At 37.1% G+C, this 23,869-nt stretch overlaps 1 protein-coding gene across 1 annotated transcript; it reads left to right on the forward strand.

Moving 5' to 3' along the window:
- Nucleotides 1-15,938: 15,938 nt before the first annotated feature.
- LOC114649711 (uncharacterized) lies at nucleotides 15,939-18,704 on the forward strand. Its single transcript, XM_028799159.2, has 5 exons — nucleotides 15,939-16,181; nucleotides 16,703-16,801; nucleotides 16,895-17,053; nucleotides 17,681-17,773; nucleotides 17,915-18,704. Exons 2-5 carry the CDS (start codon nucleotides 16,739-16,741, stop codon nucleotides 18,227-18,229), a joined length of 630 nt encoding a protein of 209 aa, XP_028654992.1. The 5' UTR covers nucleotides 15,939-16,181; nucleotides 16,703-16,738; the 3' UTR covers nucleotides 18,230-18,704.
- Nucleotides 18,705-23,869: the final 5,165 nt, after the last annotated feature.

Genomic DNA, 23,869 nt, shown 5'->3' on the forward strand with positions numbered 1-23,869 from the left:
CTGTTCGCACACCTAGACGATAGGGACGCTCGTCTAAAAATGCTGAAAGATTATCTTCACGTTGCTACCTTCTGTGCAGCTGCTTAGTGAAGCGACATGCTGCACTGTGCTTCGCATACTTAAGAGCTCGAAGGGCACGTATTGATTTTTGCATGTTTGTTTTTCTCTGTCTCTCTCTCTCTCTCTCTCTCCCTGCTCCTGACGGAGGGGGTGTTAGCTGCCGCCTTCAACAGCTTTGTGCCGCGGTGCTTCGCATACTTAAAAGCTAAACAGCCCTATTGATTTGTGTGCTTTTTATGTCTTTATGACAGTCTCTGCTCCTGACACACACTCCTTTGAAGAGGAAGATATGTTTGCATTCTTTTAATTGTGAGACAGAACTGTCATCTCTGTCTTGTCATGGAGCACAGTTTAAACTTTTGAAAAAGAGACAAATGTTTGTTTGCAGTGTTTGAATAACGTTCCTGTCTCTCTACAACCTCCTGTGTTTCTGTGCAAATCTGTGACCCAAGCATGACAATATAAAAATAACCATATAAACATATGGTTTCTACTTTGCGGATTTTCTTATTTCGCGGGTGGCTCTGGAACGCAACCCCCGCGATGGAGGAGGGATTACTGTATATACATATATATCTACATATCTACATATATATACACATATATATATACATATCTACATATATATACACATATATATATATATATACATATCTACATATATATAGCTGATTACCCAGTGGATTCGCTCACTGAGTGCAAGAGAAAAAAATAAAATGTAGTATGTATAAAATAAGTTTGTTAATTGCCAAATTTATTTTTCCACAAATAAAGAGCACTTACAATAACATAGAAATCAATATAAACAACATTAACATCATTATCATATGAGAATATGAAGTAATATATAAGAAGCACATTGCATATAAATATAAATTATTAAACAGTAAAATGTTCTTCTATAATACACTACCGTGGCTATTCGTTTGTCTGTCCAGGATTTTAAATCAGCTGTAGCTCGCAAACCGTTTCACCTATTGACTTGAAATTTGGTACACATATACTACGTCACGTCTACTATTCGCTTTCCCACACATATCAACATATATATATACACATACATATACACACACATACACATATATACACATACATACATAGTGCGTTGCAACACGGGCTGTGATTGTTACATGGGAGGGAGACGACAAATCACAGCTTCCCGCTTTCTAATCGGGCCTGTGATTGGTGCTTTGACAGATGCCCAGATCCCACAGTATTTCCCCTTAGGAGAGGTATTAGGCAAGTGTAATTGAATAGCGGTGCTGCAAGTTATTACTCTTTTTATCTTTATTTTATTTTATTGTAGAATCAACTCACAGCTGCGCGCACCAGTGCGTCCGTGGCGGATGCGTACGGCTGCCGTTTTCATTCCCTACCACCTTCGCTAATCATTCTTGAGGCAGATTGAAGACTTAAGTGCCAGCTTAACTGAAAAATTAAAGAAAACATACTAAGTTTTAAAAAAAATCAGTTTTAACAGGAAAAGATGCCGACGAAAGAAGAGAAGCAGCGGGACGCTAGGGTGAAGAGCTGCTCATTAAGCAGCAAGCGCATCAACCTCTGAGCAAACGAATGGTAAATGTACAGAGAAAGAGGATAAATAACATGAATGCTCATGTCAAGTGTATTCACTCCACATTATCGTGCAGTGCGCTGTTACTGGTATTTTGATAAAAGAATTTGAACAACATATAAGAAGCGTATAAATTATTAAACAGTAAAACATTAACATTTAAGAAGTAAAGATACATTGAGTACTACTGTAGTGCTTTCGGGTATAGTACATTTTTTGTTTGCTCATTACATGCATAAATGTATACATTTTTTGGTGTACCTACCCGAGAACACGCGACATGACCCGGCAGTTAAAAATTTATCGCTCCAGCAATTTTAACTCTGTTACAAAGTCATCTAATATGGTATTGCAAATGGCAGCGGGAGCATTTCTATAAAATCAATTTAAACTTACGGTTTACACCGTGCTTTGAAGATGCATAATACGCGACACATGTTTCGCCGTAATTGTGGGCTCATCAGGCGTACACACTCACTGCACTCCCTTACGGGAATCGATCCTCGGACGTCAGCGCTAGAGGCGAAGCCCCTAATGTTGTGCCACGGCGTGTGGTTCGTTCATTTGACAGCATGTAGATCGGGGTAATTACATTGCAGGCATTCGTAGTCTGATTCACAATCTGATTGTATGGGTGGTTACCTACCAGATAACGCTTGTGGTTGGTGAGCAAGTCGGCTAACTTCTGCCACGGTGCCCTCTTTCAGTTGCGAGAAGCAGATCATAGAATGGTTGAAATAGTTTAATATATATAGCAAAATCCCCGCGCTTCGCAGGGGTGAATATGATATTGCAAACGGCAGCGTTTCTATAAACTTAATTTAAAGTTACGGTTTATACCGTGCTTTGTTTCATATTCTTTTCCTACCTTATCAATTGTGTAATGTGTTTTTTGAACAGGTTTGATTCATCAAAGTGATCACTCCTGCTGCGTTCAGTCACTTCACGTGAGCCGCTCTCTTGTGTGATGTTGCAATGTCCATGGGTTTATTTAATGTTAGCTAAGACCCGGCAGTTAAAAGTTTCTCGCTACAGCAATTTTAACTCTGCTACAAAGTGATGCAAACTCTTGTTTATACCTCGTGTCTTCTCATTAAACTTGTATCTTGTGAATATGGCATTGCAAATGGCAGCGGGAGCGTTTCTATAAAGTTAATTTAAGGTTACGGTTTACACCGTGCTTTTTTATACCTCGTGTCTTCTCATTAAACTTGTGTCTTGCGAATATGGTATTGCAAACAGCAGCGGGAGAGTTTCTATAAAGTTAATTTAAACTTACGGTTTACACCGTGCTTTTTTATACCTCGTGTCTTATGAAGATGCTTGTATGCGTCACTCACTCGCTTCTTATTGTTTCTCTGCCTTGTCAATTGTGTAATGAATGTTTTCTTCAGCGCTCTTTGGGGTGTTTTCTTCAGCGCTCTTTGGGGCTCCTCCTTCTTTTCTACGTACTAAGTTCACAGTCCGTTCACGTGATTACGTGGGAGGCGTGATGATGCGACACGCAACTCCGTCTCCTACGGCCATCTTGCTGCCTTCCATTACAGTATATGGACAAAAAAGAGGTTCCAGTTATGACCATTACGCGTAGAATTTTGAAATGAAACCTGCCTAACTTTTGTAAGTAAGCTGTAAGGAATGAGCCTGCCAAATTTCAGCCTTCTACCTACACGGGAAGTTGGAGAATTAGTGATGTGTCAGTCAGTCAGTCAGTGAGGGCTTTGCCTTTTATTAGTATAGATATATATATATATTCACAAAAATGCATCACCCAGATTCTGTAGATGTAAGCAGTAAAACCTAGGATGAGAAGAGGTGCTGATGCATACAGTGTCTTCTCCTTTCTCTGCAGCATCAAACAATCTCTCAAGGAGGACAGAAAATCACGCCCACAGACTCTGAGAAGATCCTGCCCCTTACTGACAAGACAATATTAAAAGAAGCTGCTCCAGGAAGGTGGGGTCATATTCAGAGAGGACAGAGCTCCAGCCTTCCTGTTAAAGCTGAACAAAGCCATTTCCTTTTTTTTCTGTATCTTTGGGCTCTAAAGGCTGTCTTTTCTGTTTTGAGTAAACTGTGTTGATTCAGTTGGAGCCCCAAATATTTGTTTGATGTACTTCCTGGCCACAGTGTTATATACACCTATGTATATTGCATTTCAGTCAGTTTCTTCCTAGTGTTCTTTAGCGCCTGGAACTTATTGAAAGGACTAACCTTAAATTCCCTTCTAATCTTTCTGTATTTTTAAAATTTCTGTTATATCTCTGTTCCATTATTATATCTGAGTCAGCAACTAATTGCTGGTGATTGATTTAATGTAACAACTGCACCTCTTTTTACTCTTAACACTTCATAATCTTTTACTGAATTTCAACAACTCAAGTTTACTTGATTTCATCAATTAAACTTTGTGACTTTTCTCATCATCTTATTTTTTGTTTCCTTATTATTTTTGTGTATTTTTTGCTGTGTTGTCACTATTGAAATGAAATTATGATTTTTTTATTTTTAATGAAATCTTATTTTTTTTTGGCATTGAAATGTTACATGATGATAATTTTGGCTCTGTACACCACCACAACGGATTTGAAATAAAGCAGTCATTATGCGATTGAAGTGTACACTTTCAGCTTTAGTTTAAGGGGTTTACCAGAAATATTGTATGAGCTATATAGGAATAATAGTCATTTTTAAGAATTAAAATTGTTGTGTTTAAGCCATCACTATGTACCTTTGGCTTTTTGCTTGAGATACAAATCTTATCTCAAAGCACATGTTTCTTGTGGAGTGCATGAGTTTTTCCTCCAGGAATTACCTGTATTTTACTGCATTTGTTTTATCTTCAACAGTCTTTCAGGACCTGCTGCAGAGAAGCATCCACCCTAGCATGATGCCAATACTACCACCACCACCATGCTTGATGGTTTTTCATAATGTGCAGTGTTCAAACCATCAGATCACAGAACCTTCTTCCAGCTGACTTCACTGTCTCCCAGGTGCTTGCTGGAGAACTCTAGCTGAGATGTCATGTTTGTGTGTGTTTTTGTAACAGTGGCTTTCTCATTGCCACTGTCCCACAGAATTGAGACTAGTGAAGCATTTGGGCAAGAATTGATGCATGCAGTATTTCCAATCTTTTTCTTTTTTCCAAAGGTTAAATACTTATGCAATTAATTATTTTGTGTTTTATGTTTGAAGTTAATTTAAACCACTTTGCAGAGTTTGGTTTTTACTTTGACGGTAAACAATAGCATTTATTTATAGAGCACATTTTCATACAAAGAATGTAATTTAAAGTGCTTTAGAAGATGTCAAAGAGAAAGTTACTAGAAAAGAAAAATCAAATAAGATAAGGCAAGAATAACAATGACTAGGCACTAAAGATTAAATTAATAAATCCATGAGCTCTTATAAAACATAGATATATAATTAGTAGGAAAGCAGTGTCCTTATATACAATATCACATTGTAAGTCTCTTAAGATGATGAAGTCAGATGGCCAGTAGGACAGATCAACTACTTTGATATGTGAGCAGTAGGCGTCCATTAAGAAAAGACATTTCGATATATAAATAGTTAGGGTTAACCGCACCCCCATTAGAAAAAGTAAATACCGTATATACTTGCGGATAAGTTCTCCCACAGATAAGTCAGGACTTAATTTCACCATATATGGTGTTTTATAATGTCAGTCATATAAGTCAAATGCGGAAAACTCACACTATTGGTCCAAGAGGTTATGATATGCTAACGTCCACCTGGGAGAGTAACCACGGGGCACACTGTGCTTTTTTTCTATGTGGGTGTGGCAATGTGCTGTATCAGCGCGTGCTCCTAACCTCTCTGTCTCTATTGTGCCTACGTGACCACACAGTAATACCCAAACTATTCCGAAGCAACGTTTGCACTGACTTATGTTTTTTGTATCTCACACCCTCATACACCTTTATCGTAAGAGCATCCCTTATCTACAATGGAGTGTTCAATCAGAAGAAAATATGAAGCTACTTTTAAATTAAATGTTGTTAAGGTAGTGAAAGAAATCAGCAACTGCGCTGATGCAACAAAATTTGATGCATCTGAGAAACTGATGCGAAATTGGGGGAGGCAAGAAGATGTAAAAAAAAAATTTAACTCGCATTTTTGAACGGGCTTATAAGTCGGGGTCTGTTTTTATGATCGATTTTTCGGGTTTCAAGACCTGACTTATTTGTGAGTAATACGGTACCCCAAAATCTCAAAAATGCCTTGATGGATTTGATTTAAATTTGGTGGTGTTATAGAAAAAAGAAAATTAACTGATTCATTATTTTTATTTCTTAATGAATTTCTTATTTGTTGATATTTATTAATGCTATGCTAATGTAAATGATCTGCGCTGTGCTGAGAGTGTGTCTTTATGTAATTGAAAAATGCAGCAGAAGTGATTGATAGGCCATGCAAGCAGTACCACTAACCAACAGAGTAGATGGACAACTGAAAATGGTGCGGTGTCCTGGACAAAAAAAAGAGACATGATCACATTGTGAAATGGGAAAAGAAAGCTTGTTAAGGCTCAAAAAAGATGCAAAGCTCAATGGTTAGCAAGTGCTGTATTTTTGCTGTTGACTGCCCACACTCTTAGATGCATACCAGCTTTCATCTTGGTTATCCGATCCACTCCGTTGACCTCCAGCACCTGGTCGCTGTGCTGAAAACTGAATTCCATTTCGATCATGGTGCAGGAATTACACATTCCTGTAATATTGTATTTTGCAATGACGATCAACAAAAGTCACTAGAAAAAGTAGAAAAAAACAGGAACTAATCTAATGAAACAATGCTTTAATCATGGAAAACTACAGGTATATAAAGGATGGTGCAGTGCTAAAACTGTTACCTCCCAGTAAAGAGACCAGGGTTTGTGTTTCAGATCCTCTCTACATGGAGTTTGCATGTTCTCCCTGTATCTGCGTGGATTTCTTCAACTCTCCAAAGACATGTATGTTAGGTGAACTGGTGACTCTAAATCATTTGTGGTGTGTGTGTATGTCTGTGTTTTGCCCTGTGATGAACTATTCCTGCTTTGTACTATCCTATGCAACCTGTGATAGGCTCCAGCAGCCCCCTGTAACTCTGGTCTGGATTAAACGAATTAGAAATGGCAATTACGTACAGCATGTACAAGAGTAAGCAGCTCCATTGACATAATAATATTAATATTACTTATTATTTGATTGATACATTTATGGAAGGCAACTTAACCATTTGAGAGATATAATTAGTTACTTTCATTTGTTTTTCCTATTGGAACACAAGGCAGTTGAGTGACTTGCTCATGGTCACACATTGTCAGTGACAAGATTTAAAGTACAAAGCCTTAAACCACTAAAGCACACTGCCTACCAGAAATATGAGTCCTTGTAAAAGAAAAAAAAACACAAATATTGTATTAAGTACTCAGTCAGTGACATAGTACTTCTGATACACTCGCCTAACCAATGGCACTATAACTGATGCCCATTTTCTTACACAAAGCTAACACACAGCTAGTATTAAACAAATAAAGATCAGATTGTGAAACGAGAATCATAGTCAAGTTGTATGCCATAAAGGGTAAACATAACCAGAGCCAAAAACCCCAATACCTAATTTGTAGTATGAAGACTGAAAACATTGTTGTAACCAATTACTCAGAAACTAAAGTTTTGTTTTTTTTTTGTTCATGAAAAACGAAGCCATACCATAGGCACTTCAGAACAGGTCATCCACCTGAAGGTAAGCATGTTCTGGCCCAGCCAGTACTTGGATGGGAGATCATCAAGGAAAAGCGTGGGTTGCTGCTGGAAGAGGTGTTGGTGAGACAAGTGGAGTAGGATTGCTGGGACATGTCCCATATTTGATAATTTTGTCCCCTGTCCCATACTGACCGTTCAGGTACACCCAAATGTCCCGTATTTAGTTCATTTTCAAATTTTGTAATAAAAATGTATTTTTACTACCTTCTTATGGTACTTAGTTGTAACTTTATAAGTAATTATACTTTCTTTTCTCAGATTCTCTTGATGAAAATAACCCAAACGTAATGAGGAAACTAGTGTTTTCTGCCTGTTTGCAACTTGTTCAGTTGCTATGGTTGGCTGAGGACAGTGACACTGTTACTGTTTTGCTCTCCAGCTGTACTGCTGTGCAGTTCTGTATCAGCATTGCAACATACAGTGTCAACAAAGTGTGTTGTTACTACTTGCCATGGCCCACTTTTTTCTAACTTCCTGTATTAAATAATAATAATATTTCTCTGTTGTCTGAATTAAATAAATATTTTCAAATGATTTCACTTTTACAGAATTTTTTTTCAGCTTGTATTAAATAATTTTCAAATGATTTTACTTTTGTTTTCCTCATAACCCATTAAAATCCTTGCTTTATGTTTTTAATTTATGTCTGTACTTTAATATAATATATTGGTCTGGGTGTGTAGGGGGCATGTATAAATTTATATATATAGTAATATAGAGAGAGATTTTAAGAGTGTCCCATATTTCTAATTTTCTAATCTGGTAACCATATAGTGGAGGGCACTTAATCTGTGGTCTTATTGTGGATTCCAACATCCCAGTGCAGAGATGGGCACATTGTTCTGTAAAAATGTCGCCGTCCTTTGGATGAGATGTAAAACTGAGGTCCTTACACTCTGTGGTCATGAAAGATCCCTTCATTGTTAAAGAGTAGAGTGTATCCTGATGACCAGGCTGAATTGCCCACCATGGCCTAATTATTCTGGCCCCCTAATCACCCCCTGTCTCTAACTGGCTATCCTTCTCACCACTTCACCATCTAACAGCTAATATGTGGAGAGCAAACTGGCACAAAAATGGCTGCCGTCCCATCATCCAAGTTGATGCTACACATTAGTGGTGATTGAAGTGGCTCCCCACTCACTATGAAAAGTGGTTTGAGTAGTGAGAAAAGCACTATATAAACACATAATTATTGTTATTATTATTATGAACTCATTCTTTGATAACCAGAAAATGTAAATTGTATTTAGCACTGTTAAAAACACATGGAAAAATATTAGAAATACTGTTGATTCCTTGACCTTCAAAACCCCAGGAACTATACTTAAATTATTTATAATAAAGGCCAAGAAACACTTGGAAAATATTTCAATCATAAGTCTAATCATGACACCATGAATGTTGTAGAGCAGAGTAGACTTAGAATCTCAAAATGTTCTTCACACGCTGTATTGAGAAGGTTATTACATTGCATATGCTTTCCAAGAATATGGCAACTTTGTGTGGTCATATACTGTATTGTACTATCATAAAATGGCACCCATGAGGAGTGCCATGAAAAGTGATACAATGGGAAACAGGGTCTCTGAGACCCTGGTGAGCTACTGGAGACAATGAAAGAGAGATGGACAATTAGTGATCAGTAAAACAAAAATGGTTCAAATGATGGTTAAAACACAGGTAATCAGTAAATTTTCACTTTCTTTTAATGTAACACCTGATTTCTTCAGTGAGGATTACTGGGGTAATGTTCAGACCTCGTTACTTTGAACTCAAATATAGCCTTCAAGTATTCCACATGGAATTTCCAAATGCTACAAGCCAGCTAGGAGGTATAATCCCAGTAATTGCAAAATCTCTTAGAGTTGTATATAGGTCATTTCTCAGTGGGTTGTGCCTGATAGAAGCCCTACAAGAGGAATCCAGAAGGTGTTATAAGTGTGTGTCCACACTACCTTAAATGTCTTCTTTGATATAGTTCTAACTTCATATTCTTCAATATTTGTAAGTTCCTCACTTGATCACAAAAATGGACTCAATAAGGCACAAGAACAAAATCCAAAGAAAATGTACAGTAATCCCTCCTCCATCGCGGGGGTTGCGTTCCAGAGCCACCCGCGAAATAAGAAAATCCGCGAAGCAGAAACCATATGTTTATATGGTTATTTTTATATTGTCATGCTTGGGTCACAGATTTGCGCAGAAACACAGGAGGTTGTAGAGAGACAGGAACGTTATTCAAACACTGCAAACAAACATTTGTCTCTTTTTCAAAAGTTTAAACTGTGCTCCATGACAAGACAGAGATGACAGTTCCGTCTCACAATTAAAAGAATGCAAACATATCTTCCTTTTCAAAGGACTGCGTGTCAGGAGCACAGAATGTCACTTGGATAGAGAAAACAATCTCTGGCAAACAAATCAATAGGGCTGTTTGGCTTAAGTATGCGAAGCACCACGGCACAAAGCTGTTGAAGGCGGCAGCTCACACCCCCTCCGTCAGGAGCAGACAAAGAGAGAGAGAGAGATAGAGAGAGAGAGAGACAGAGTTTGTTTTTCAAGCAAAAATCAATATGTGCCCTTCGAGCTTTTAAGTAGGTGAAGCACCGTGCAGCTGCACAAAAGATAGCAACGTGAAGGTAATCTTTCAGCATTTTTAGACGAGCGTCCGTATCGTCTAGGTGTGCGAACAGCCCCCCTGCTCAATCCCCTTACGTCAGGATCACAGAAAGTCAGCGCAAGAGAAAGAGAAAAGTAAGCTGGGTAGCTTCTCAGCCATCTGCCAATAGCGTCCCTTGTATGAAATCAACTGGGCAAACCAACTGAGGAAGCATGTACCAGAAATTAAAAGACCCATTGTCCGCAGAAACCCGTGAAGCAGCGAAAAATCCGCGATATATATTTAAATATGCTTACATATAAAATCTGGGATGGAGTGAAGCCGCGAAAGGCGAAGCGCGATATAGCGAGGGATTACTGTATCTATATATATATACGATACTAAGGTCTGCCCACATGATGTGCTAATTACTCAAAAACTACTAGCACTAGAACCTTGATCTTATTCTTAATTGATAATCTGATACACACTGGTGAGTCAACAAAGTTGAGGTAGCACCAAGCTCAGCAAAGTGAGCTGGGTCCTTATGTTTCTTACAGCAAACTGATGGAGAAGGTGACATGGAAGAAAGAACAAGAACAGTGGCTACATCTGCTGAGTGTGAAGCAAATTGCAGAAGCTGTTTACACGATATGAAGAAGAAGACTGACAGATGTGGAATCCACTGAGCATCAAGCACATATGGTATGGCAACCTGCTAGTACTTGTGAGCTACTGGGGTAGAACCTTAGCCACAATTGTAATAAAAAGTTTATGAACTGGTATGATCTGGAAACTCTTCGACCATGACCAAGAACTTCATAATTGAAAGAAGGAAAAAGAAGAGCAGCAACATCTGTGAAGATGTATTTTCTCTTTGTGAAAACAAGACACTTTGTTGCTAGAAAAGAAAATTTCAGCTTGCTTTTTATGAGCCTCCTTTATTTGATGGCCAGAGGTCCACGAGTTAAGCTTAAAATTCCATATATTGAAAACAAGCTTAAAAATCCATATATTGAAAATACTAAAACAGTAAAGACAGGGATTCTAATGCTGCTTTTGCAGAAGCACCAGGAACTAGGTTGAACAAGGCTAAGCCTGGTTCCTGCTTTGCTTCCATTCTATTATTCTCTCACAGTTCCTGGAAGCAAACGTTAAATTTCTCAAGCTGAGTTCTGCTTGGTATATCAAATTTGTGCAGATTTGGGAATGCTTTGAATGAGCCATAGTGATGTTGCAGCCACCGTCTGGTTTCAGCTTGTGTTGTCATGTAGGCATTGCTGCTTTACTCGCCATTTTTAATCAATATTAATTCTTTGGATTTGTTTCATTTTGTGCAACATCTATTTTCTTCTGTGGGGCTTGCATAAAAAAAAAGAAAATGGATAGCTGGGGTTTGATCTCAGGCTGTGTAAAAGCAGCACTAAACATTGCAATAATAAATTATCTAATATCCTAATCTATTTGATGTAGCCTTATGAAGAAACTTTGCTCCAGTGACTTTAAATGAAAATCTTTTTTAGTGTTATTGAAAACTGAAAGTATTTTAATATGATTTTATCTGATGATTTCTCCACTTTGTAACGGTACTGCTATTCTAAAGTTGTAAATTAGCTTTCTTTTAAGTGCCTAAACATTATTTATTTTTAAAGTTTTGTGGAATTTTGATGAGCCAATACAAAAATGAACTTAGTGATTGAAAAGTCTCAAGAACTCTAAAAGAATATGTGTGTTTACTGCAGAATTGTTACGTTTTGCTAGATTTTTACTTTGCTAATGCAGTATTTCATAAGGACAAGTCTTTTTCTTTATTTGATTTGCAATGTAAAAATCATTAAAGCAGATAATGTTGGCCAATTAAACCCACTCAAATGGAAAACTAATATTGGATTTCATTTAGATATCATTCTTTTTCTCTGACACTGCTGTGTGAAATTTCATTCCAGCATCTGAGATCAAACCTTTGAATTTGGAGGACTTTGACATTAAATGGCAAAGTTAAAATCTTGAACACTGCACAGAACTTGAACAATAAGAATGTGAGATGAATTTGTGATGTATGTGCTTTCCACTTGAGCATTTGCCTTTTCATGCCATCTGCCGACATTTTCAGCTGTGATTAAGAAGCAGACTTTCCTGACCTGCATACGTCAGCAATGTGAAAAAATTACCGCTATCCAAATTCCTCTAGCAACTGACCCCTCCATAATTCAGATAAAATGTTCCTTCTGCTGATTTTTCTGTATCCCCATATACTGTACCATGACCTGAAGTCAAAACACAGGATGGGCAACCAAACATTCAGTGTTGGGTAAGGAAGCCTGTCTTACCTCGTTACCTTTATTCATCCATTTGTGCAGTTTTTGAATAAATGTCTTTCAGTAAAGGGCAAGAAGGGATTGGTCAAGACTATCTATAAAGAAACCTTTTAGGAGGCATGGCTTATCCGCTGTTGAAGATGGCTGCATGTTAAGTAAGTTACTGCACTATTGCCTCTGCTGAGTTTTGCTGCTTCTTATCTTTCACTCTGAGAGACTGCTTTCCAAATATGTGAATGATTTCATGACTTGTAAGAAACCAAAGAAAGGAGGACAGCTGGAAGTTAAAAGAGTTCTTCACCACTCCCTGCTACTCAGAAGCACAGGAAGACAGTGGACTCATGCAGCACCCAGTTTGCTCCTAGGTTTCTGAAAACCTTGCAAGAAAGGAAAAAATGTATCTTGCCAGCCTGAACTAACCTTGCAGACAGTGGAACCCAACAAAAGATGCTTCCAGAAGAAGCCTTCAGAAATAGGCCTGGTGAGTAAAACACACCATACATCACATGGGAAAGAGACACAGCAGGTTGATGATGTTGTTGTAGCAGATGCATTACAGTTATTTCCAGCTTAGAACGCAACGGTCTCAGAGGCACTATTAACAAAATGTTACTCTCTACAAAAACATATAAATGCAGCAATTTCCTTCTTGCAGTCTACAGTGGATGAACAAAGGGCAAACATATTGATCATATAGAAAATAAGATGGGGCACTTTCCACAAACTCACAATGAACTGGGTGACACACATGACACAGTCAAAGAGGAGTTAAAGTGGCTTAAAGAAAAAATAGTAGACCTAGAAATAGGCCGATGAGAAACAACCTGAAATTTAGAGGCTTTCCAGAGTCAGTCCCTCTCACATTTCTGCAACAGCTTATGCAAACAGCACTCCCTGAAGTAACACCTAACAAATTGCTTTCAATTAGAGCACACAGGCTTTCTCAGCTAAAAAAAAATCTCCCTAATAACATTTCTAGAAACACCATACATATAGACATACATAATAAGGAAAAGCTACTAGAAGTTACTTGAAAGAAAGGAGCACGTCCATATCCATTTGAACATATTAAACTATATGCTGGCTTTTTACCTAACAGCCCAGCAAAGGAAGCAAATCAAACTGATCACAAAGGTAAAGTACTTCAAGAACAGAAAATCAGCTATAAAAGGAGTTTTCCTACTAAGCTCATCATCATGTATCATGGCTTAACAGTCATTGTAAAATCCCCTGATGAGGGCTTACGTCTATTAAATCAGTGGAAAACTGCAGGAAAGTACCCATTTTTCTCCATCTCAGAATAAATCTACAACTCACGTATCTTAGGTTTGGATTCCAGTCACACAACAAATCAGAAAAACAGCCAACTAAGCAGCTAATCACCCACATAACAATAAGTGGAGTAGCATATGGCTTTTCCCTTTCCTAGTAGAGGATCGATTCTGCAGTGACAACTAATTTTTTGTAATAATTTTTGATGTTTCTTCTAAGTTGTTCTATTTATGTTGTTAACTGTGACGTTCAGCTGCCATAAGGTTCTTGAGCCCAGAACTGTTGATAACATGATTGGGATGAACCAAGCAAATGAGGACACAAACAAGTAAGGTAGGTGCAAAGAATGCATTGTGCTTTATTTTATCAAAGCAAAACAGTGTGCAAATAGTGCGGTGCTCTATTCATCATATAGTCAAAAAACATTCCTGAATAGAAAGTGATTCAGAGGAGGTTAAAATGTCAATAAATAAATAATTCATAAACAATCCCTAAAAATGAGTTTAAAACACTCAGAATCTGTCTTTCTGTAAAATCCCAGCTTGTCTCCGTGCTCTCTCATCCTGATGTCTCCTCAGCTCACTACAAAGTCTCCTGAGCCCGAGGAGACGTTCACCGACAGGCGCAGTCCACAATCTAATGGGCTTGGACCACAGCCACCTCATTCATTCATTGCTAGGGTGTCCTAAGCCTGACTAATGTCCCTAACTATCTTATCCTAGAGCATGCAGGGACTCCACAAGCTCTGCTTCATCTCCCATGCATCACTATCACACTGCCTTAAGGTGGGAGCCCATTTGGACCGGTGGGCCACTCCTACTCCCTGTTCGCTCAGCAGGAGTGACCCAACCCCTTGAATGTCAGCGATGCGCTCCTGTTGAGGCTAAACTCAACTGCCTTTATTCATCCTGTAGCACCACACTGTAAAAAATGTAACTAAGTGATAGTCGACCCAGGGTAAAAATGTTTGTTGTTCCAGCATTTCTGTGTTAAATGTTTGGCTTTACAATCGTTTCTTCATTGTGTGGCGCAGATGTGAGTTCTATTTTTCTTTTGGGTTCAAATGTAAAAATCATCATTGTGAGAATTAATAATCTGTTGTTTGTGCGAGTTTTTCTTGTGCGAAATGCGCATGTCCTGCGAGAATATTCTCGATTTATGAGATTTGGACACGTGCATGAATCCACGACTCCACAATCTGTAATTACTAACGTTTGAGAGCCCCGACTTAAGGTAAGTACATACATTTACAAGAGTAGGACTTTCCTTTGTTGAAAACCATAAAAAATCGGGGTACGAAGTATTAACAGTTACCACGCGAGTAACCTTACTAACTTCGACGACCATCGATTATAACCAACTGCCGAACGTAAAAAAGTTTTTTATGTGTTTAATGTTCGCTTGTGTTATTTGCAACTTGTAATGACGGCGGGTCCGTTAATTACGGAAGATTTTAGTGACTATAACAGAATCTGAAAAATGAATAATTATAAAATGAAAGGTCAGTTGTGCTTACTGTGGTGGCTATAAGTTTTTATCAAAAGCCACGCAATTGCGATATTTCCCTCTTTCCTTTTTTCACTATAACAACTTGTGTTTTTATACCTCAAAACCCGACATCAGGACACTTTTTTCACATAAAGTTATAGGTCTGAATTCCTGTAGTAGCTGCGGTGACCGACTCGAGCTTTTGAGGCACCATACTAAAGTTTAGAGTAGAGACTGAACGCAGATGATTACACTTTATTCAAGTGGATTGGGCAATACGAGAGTACGACAACGGTCAGATAATTTTGTTTTTTAAACGGTAAATTAATAAAATGACATCAATATTCTGTTCAGTACCGTTTTTTTCGTAAAATTGCATACAGTCGAAAAAAAGTAAAAGATGGCGTGCACGCTTCTGTGGTGACGGCGCTTTTTTTTCAACTGAATGTTCTAGTAAATTATTACGGGCACTGGGGTGCATATGCATAACAGCTTGTAAAGGCAGACGCACGATTACTGGTTGGAGTACTCCTTTCTTTCTTGTGTACATTCAATTTATGCTGTTTCTTTTATAGAGGAAAATTGGGGTGTGCGTCATAGAGGGAGAAAGCGAGTGGTAAAGGGGGAAGGACCTAAAATTAACACACTGAGCAGACCTCAACAACAATTCTTAGCTCCTTCAAGGAAAAAAATATATACCCTCACAAACATATGTTAATAAATATAAGTCGCACCACACGACTGCTCAGGTGTAAACGTGATGTGTAGTTTACTGTGTTCATTTTCAGATACTGTACCACCTTAGACATTTGTGATAGAATTATTAAGATATGATTTCATATAATTACTGAACCTACTTTAATTCTATTTAATGCAGTGTTATGGTATACAAACTCTTTTGAAGGCCATCCAAATCAGCTCTTATTTCTTTATTGTGATTTTTAGGGTCTTCATGCATTGCAAGCTCTGTACATTTTGTACTACAGCTCAGGACACACTTCTCAGACATTATAGATTGAAGCACTGGCGTGGACCATATTCATCGTTTCCTTGCATTCACAGTGACTGCATTTGTTCATTCCGGACTGCAGGTGAGTTAAGGACACATCTCAACAGAATACATCCCAATGCTACCCTTTCAAAAGTTAGCAAGGATTTGGCTTGTTTGAGCTGTGAACTTTGTAAATTTCAAGATATCTGTGATGGGAAGACCTTTTACAGCCATATAAGAAAACATCTAAAAACTATGAATATGTGAAATGTCCTTTTGTAAACTGTGACTTTCAGACCAATGTATATACCACATTTAATGTACATAAAATTAGGAAGCATAAGGGTCAGTCTTTTCATGATTTCAGGCTATCCATTTTAAGTAGTAATCATGCAGGCCAAGAAGACAGTCCTGATAGTAGCACAGCTGCAGACAATAGTGGACCTCTTATTGATGGTGAGGATGATCATGTAGGTAGTGGATGTGTTGCTTACAATGAGGATTTAGGAGATGCATTTGAGCACAAATTTGCTTCTCTCTTTTTTTGTATGCAAACTGTTCTTCACATGTCAAAAAGTGCTACCCAGCAAATACTTGAAGGGTTAAATGATATTTTTTCAGGACCTCACTTTTTCCCTGAGAATAAAGGAGATTGTCATGGATGAACCGCTGGTCTCTGTAGTCCAACAGAGATGGCCAGGCCTTCTCATAGAGCAACAGGTGAGTTTTATCTAATCTTATAAATTAATTGTCGAGTAGCGATGCTAGTATCTTGAAAATAAGTACATTATTAATTCCTGAATTTTGTTACAGGTATATACAGAATATTATTGCATTACCCAGGTGCAATTGAAAGAAACATCGCTGACATCCTTGGACAAGTATTCGACAGCTCTGATCAAAATGTACAGAGCAAAAGGAGGCAAGACGGCACATGAATTGAAATCACTTTTAGAATTACTAGATGAACAGGTACGTAATAAGGATCAGGAAAGAATTGTTTTATATTCATAAGCATGAACTTAAAGTAGTATGTGCAGGGCAGTGTTGTAATTAAGGCTGTTAAACTGTTTGCTTATGAAGGTGCATGTGGCAAACCCATATACTTATCAAATGTATGCAAAATGATTTTATAGAACAAGGTGAATTATACTGTATATGTTTATATCTGAGTCATTGGCACTGCACATATTCCCTCCAATGTCATGGACTACAAATTCATAATGTATTAATTTACAGTTTTATTTGATGGTGAGATTTACACAAACAATATTTTACCAGAAATAAAAGTAAATTCCTGAGCTATTCTGTTTATTATAAATTGACAATTTAAATTACCCAGGTTAATAGCATTTTTTTTTGTGTGTGTCTGGATCTGTGCATACATTTTAAATAATTTGCAGAAGTGCAAAATCCTTTCATTATTTGGATCATTTAACAAAGATGGATTTTTGTATATGTACAGTAATGAGAAAGAAAATATGTCAAATATATTTAGTTGTTTTGTTTAAAGTTTTCTTAAATTGTCATTCGGTTCAAATATTATTTCTTTGTATATTCTACCTCTATGACTATCATTCTTGTTACTGTACTTTTCAGACTATGGATGTTACCACACACAAGAGGGCAACGGTTCTACAAGGACTACCTCTGTACTTAAGAGAATACAAGAAGTTATCAACAACATGTCATGTAAGTTCTGTTGGAAATGTAAAACTAAATGATTAACAAACTAGAAAGTTAAGTTGGTAGACAACCTTTCACTTGGCTTTGGAAAAGAGTCAACTATGGTTTATTTTTTCACACTTTAACTATATTGTTCTATATTTTTAGGATACAGACTCCCTTCAAATATATACAAATGAAATGAAGATAGGAATATTAGAGGTTGTGAGGCACCATGAGACCAATCCTGGAGCTGCGGCAATGAATGTGGCTGTGGTAATAGAAGGTCGAGTAGTAATTGAAGAGCTTGTCGACTTCACAACTGCATTTGTCATACTTGTTGGTCTTCTGTATGCTCGAAACATTCAGTACCCAAAAGAACTTAAATATACTTTTGAAACAGTACAGAAGGTGTTTCTAAATATTGGAGACTTATACTCACATAGAGTATTGTCACTCAAAAATATGCTGTATAAATGTTAGGCAAATATGTCTCAGATCTGCAGAATGGGATGTGCTTGTCTTTTGATTTTAGATTAACATTGCGATAGCTACTTTTCTTTGTGTGAAATTCTTTCTCAGTTGCACCTTAGTGTTAATGTTATGACAGAATCTCTTTACCCTGTGCAGGTTCTGTTCAAAAATTTTGGAATTATTGATGTAACACTTTTCAAATTAAGATTCCACAACATCAGAGATGGCATGGCTTGTGGTTATTAGTAATGATAACAATGTTATTAAGACAAAATTTGAACGTACTGAATATAAATACATTTGTATAAGTGATTTTCATATTTCACATTGTAATAATAATGTAATGCCATGTCTAAGAAAATAAAGCTGCATTATTTTCAAAAAAGCTGTTTTTTCTTTTTTGTTAAAATAGAATATGTTGCTCAATAAAGTCAGAGTTCTTAAGTAACTGATTACAATGTGCTTTTTGAGTTTGCAAAAAATAAATATATTCATTTCTTGAATTACTACCTTGAAGTTTGCCTAAATTTACTTACATTTATTCAGCATAGGTTTTTTAGTTGCGCCAATTAGAGATGACATTGACAAAGCCCTAAAATTTATGTTAGATGGGCTTAGTGCTGTTTTTACATATTAGTTATTTCTACTTGAGCTAATTTAATTTTCTTAGTTTGGCATAGTGTAGCTTGTATCCAGTGAACTCAAATTTTGTAATTGGCAGGATTTGTCAACGTAATGTTGAGCAAACTCAAAAAGCACATTGTAATCAGTTACTTAATATTTTTTAATTGGGAGTAGCATTGATTTTTTACAGTGCAGCTTTGTCTCTATCCTGTCTCTTTCTTACTTTGTTTCTTTCCATTTAACCGCCATTCTTTACTTTTGTTTTTTGTTAAACCTTTTAATCTTTTTTTTTCCTGTCCAGGCTGGTTTTATTCTTCCTTAAGGTGCAAGTGCTATGGTCACAAACTCAAGAGTGCTAAGTAGGCAATTGGCTGCCACACACGTTTGCACATGAATGCTAGACTGGCCAGTTACTTAGTAATACCCCAGAACTGTTCTGCTATGCTACCGCTCACACCTCTGACTGAGCACTTTACTTATTTATTAAAAAACTGCTCAAAGCCACAAATCCTAATGTATGTCACTACATTAACTCCTTAAATTTTTGGTTATTAATCTTAGTTATGATTTGTAGTGAATTATGTGCCAATACCAAAAAACATATAAAAGAGAATGATTGTGTGGGTTGAAAGATTAAGGTGTTAAAACTGATAGCATTTCTAAGCATATTTCTAATATTTTCACTATATACTATATTTTACATTATGCAAGAATCATTAAAAGAACTAGAAAGTGCAACCACATAACTCCAGTTGTTAAGTCTGGCTCCCAGTTAAACGTAGGACTGATTTCAAAGTTTCCCTTCTTACATATAAAGCCTTAAATGGCTAATACCCTGTTTACTTATCTGAATTTATTACCTACAAACCAAAGTGCACCTTAAGATCTTAAGATGCATGGCTACTAAAGATTCCAAAAATGAACAAAATGGCAGTGGGAAGTTGAGTTTTTAGCTACCAGGCCCTAAAGCTGTGAAATGATTGAAACCTACTATCAAAATCCCAACAAATCTGGTGAAAAACCCTGTCACTATTCCAGCAGCAACCGTTCTTAAAATTATCATTAGATCTTCATTGACTAACAGAGTTCCTAATGCACTGAAAGTGTCAGACCCTTAATAAAAACATAAGAGATACTCTGAAATATACTTAATAATCATAGACATATTTTTTTTTCTAAAACAGTACAGTAGTTACTGCATAGCTTTAGTCTCACATTACTCAATACAGCTTGAGTCTGACTTTTTTCATCAATCATATTACATAAATGGTATTAACTTGTGTTGCTGATGAAAATGTAAAGTCTACTGATGAAGGAAATATTGCAGTTTTTGAACTATTGAATTAAAGTGCAGTCTTTGACACCATTGACCTCTGTAAGGACCACTTTAAAGCCAATAGCCATAACACATGCACTCCAAAACAGCAGAAGCTAAGCTTGTTCAGGCCCATCCAGTACTTGGATGGGAGACCATCAAGGAAAAGTGTGGGTTGCTGCTGGAAGAGGTGTTGATGAAGCCAGTAGAGGGCACTTAACCTGTGGTGTTATTGTGGATGCCAATATCCCAGTGCAGTGATGGGCACTTGCATTCCAAAACAGCTGAAGCTAAGCATGTTCAGGCCTATCCAGTACTTGGATGGGAGACCATCTAGGAAAAACTTGGATTGCTATGGGAAGAGGTGTTGGAGAGGCCAATGGGGGGCACTTATCATGTGGTCTGTGAGAGGGTCTCAATGCTCCTGTGAAGTAACAGGGATCATGTGATGTAAAACTGAGGTCCTCAATCTCTGTGGTCAATAAAGATACCTGGGCATCCTTTGTGAAAATCAGGGTGTATCCTAATGTCTAGGCTAAATTGCCCTACATATCCCTTGTTTCTAACTGGCTAACTATCTCTCACCCCTTCATCACTTAACAGCTAATGTGTGATGAGCATACTGATGTAAAATGTCTGCCATCATATTGTCCAGATGGATGGTACACATTAATGGTGGTTGAAGTATCTCTCCACTCTCTATGCAAAGCGCTTTGAATATTAAAAAAAACACCATATAAATGTAAAGAATTATTATTATTGTTATCAGGGTCAGTACTCAGACCTCTTCTGTTTTCACTTCTTGTGTTTCTGCTGGGAAAATAGTTAGAAAATGTAATAATATAATATCTGCTTTCACTCATATGCAGATGATAGTTAGCTATATCTTTCAGTCAGAAAAAAAAAATGTTTATTTTTTTTTACAGTTTCCTTAATTAAATGTGTCACTGACCTGTTTTTCAGACCTAGAGCTGTCAAGTGTGCAGCCATTCTGATTAAAACTAACATAGTGTAAGGTAATATAACATAATGTACTGTTGAACATAACATTCTTGATATATGGATAAAAATTTCCATATTTTGAAACTGCATTTTGTTTAATTTTCTTCTGTGACATTCTGATAATGGAGGCATGCCCACAGGGGGCATTACATGGACTTTATTATTTAGACTGAAATACTCAGCTGACATTACTAGAATTGTTTAACTTGGTCATGATTTTAACAATGGAATTTAGTTTTAACATTCTTGTTTGATATGGTTAAGGTTTAACAAGTGCTTGTTTGCTTTTCTATTTGATAAAATATTTGATCATTTAAATGGTGAATTTGTATATTAATTATTTACTGGATGATTTTCTTTAAAATAAGGCTAACAAAGAGGCATGAATCAGCACTCATACAATGGGTGTGCCTAATAGAGAGGAGATATGAAAAAGACAATAACCTAGAGAGAGTCTTCTTTTCCTTCTGAGAATGACATAAGCTGCTGTGTGTTTGTCTCTGGTGAGGATCTTTATAACTAAGAAATGTCTCAACTGGACAGAGAATGAAGATCATCTTAAAACTGCTGCAGCTACAATAGCCCATGTTGTATAGTTCATATAGTATTTCAGACTTTGATTCACTTAGGGTATTACGCTCACATTACATTGAATAGAAACACAGGTATTCTGTCTCTAATTCCTCGTCTGAGAATAAAGACCTCATTATTAATTCCAGGACAGTAAAGGAGAGGGGAGGTGTCCTGAATATGGTCTGTGCTTAGTGTAGTTTTGGGTGAAACATCACTATATGAGGAAGGGTATAGCTTATTGGGAAATGTCCCAACTGCCTAATGGGCACACTGTGCTTCACAATCCTAAATGAAAGTGCTATATATTATTACAATTTTCAGTAGAGGTCTGCATTCTCACATAGTTATTTTACTAGTTATAGTGTATCGTCAGTGTTCTGAAACTCATTGGATTAACTACAACATTGTGTTTTGGCTAGGTTTTACAGCTGGATGCAATTCCTGACACTAACCCTCTGAATTTATCAGATTTGGAACTGGCACCAAGTTGGGCTGGTTTACCCCCCCAAAGGTGGCTACATTTAAAAGGTTTTGGGGTGCATTAGAGGGGTAGGAATACCAGAGAAGTATGCAAAGATTGTCCAGGATATGTGTGAGGTAGTAAGGACTTGGGTTAAAAGCAGTGTAAGGGTAACAGATTACAGTAGATCTAAGTTATAGTAGGTCTACACCAGGGATCTTCTTTAAGTCCTTACCTCATTGCTCTGGTTGTGGATATCTTGATAAAAGACCAGTCCCCAAGTTTATACTTTTTGCTGATGACAATGTGCTGTGTAGCACCAGAAAAGAGGAAGTGGAGAGGAACTTGGAAGAATGGAGGGGAACTGAAGATAAATAGGAAAACTTCTTCTTTAATGCAATTTTATACATCCAAATACAGGCCAAATCCCATTACAGCAAATATCAAAGTAAAGAAATTTTCAGAAAAAAGAATTATTATTGTGGACCTGGAAAAATGTTCATACAACATCATGTTTGACAGATTTAATTTTAACAAAATATAAATTTCAGTATAACAAATGTTTTTTCGAGCAAAAATGGCCACCGAACATAACAGATACAAAAAATACTTAATGCAGTGCATACACTTTTTGCTGAATCGTGGGAACCCTGCAACAGACTGTCTTTTTCTTGTTAGACCAAAAGAAAGTGACAGTAAGTTGGGCAGTCTAGGTGAGAGTGTAGACTCAACATCATACACATAGTCAAATTCTGAGTCAGTGCTTCACTGAATATCCGCGTAGGTAGTTTTGTGATTTGCAGATACTTACTGTTCTATATTCATATCTGTATTTTTATAAAAAAAAAAGTCACATCCAATGTCTCATTTTCAAAAAATTCAGATGTGAGCGTCAATAGACTTGGTGTCCCAAGAACCAAGTTACCCAAACTATTCTATAACATTTCAGTAATTATTTACTGCTCTGATGCTGAACTTCATAAAATAGATCATTACGATAGCAATTGATGAGAAGATGTCATAATTAATTGAAGAATTACTGCATTAGAGTGTTCCTCTAGAGTGCCTCTTTCTCTTGCATGATTAGGCTCAAAAACTAATTAGCACATCGTCACCCCATAACAGGTTTAAGTTTCGAGTTTGCTATTTTCCTGTTCACCCATTTTAGCTCTAGACCATCCTCAAGAAACTGTGACACACAGACACAGACACACACACAGACACACACACAGTCAGACACACCCTTCATTGAGATATTAATGTTTTCAATATCAGGGGACCCTAAAACATTGACATCTGTTGAAAACTGGAAATAGAAATTTTTGATGAATCTAAAGCTTTTGCTCCTCACCCATAGACGATAGGTTATGACGGAGGAGGGTGCAAAGCAATAAAATATTTTTTGCAATTTAAGAATCTGTGTTTTTTTTGTACAGTGTGGCCTGCGGGGGGCACACCAGCTCCCCAAACCCAACACAAACAGACGTGGGACACAAGTGCGGTACAATAATTTTTTTTATTTTGGCTTTGTAAAATGCTTCCCTCATTTCCCACCTTCTCAGCACAGTTACAAAGTACAATATTCACAATAAATTACTTTCTTCTCCTGTTCTTTTCTCTATTTCTATCTCAGTATGCTTCAATTTCTTCTCCAGCAAATGTCGCCCTCTCCCTT

Source organism: Erpetoichthys calabaricus, chromosome 3, assembly GCF_900747795.2.
Source record: "Erpetoichthys calabaricus chromosome 3, fErpCal1.3, whole genome shotgun sequence".
NCBI lineage: Eukaryota > Metazoa > Chordata > Cladistia > Polypteriformes > Polypteridae > Erpetoichthys > Erpetoichthys calabaricus.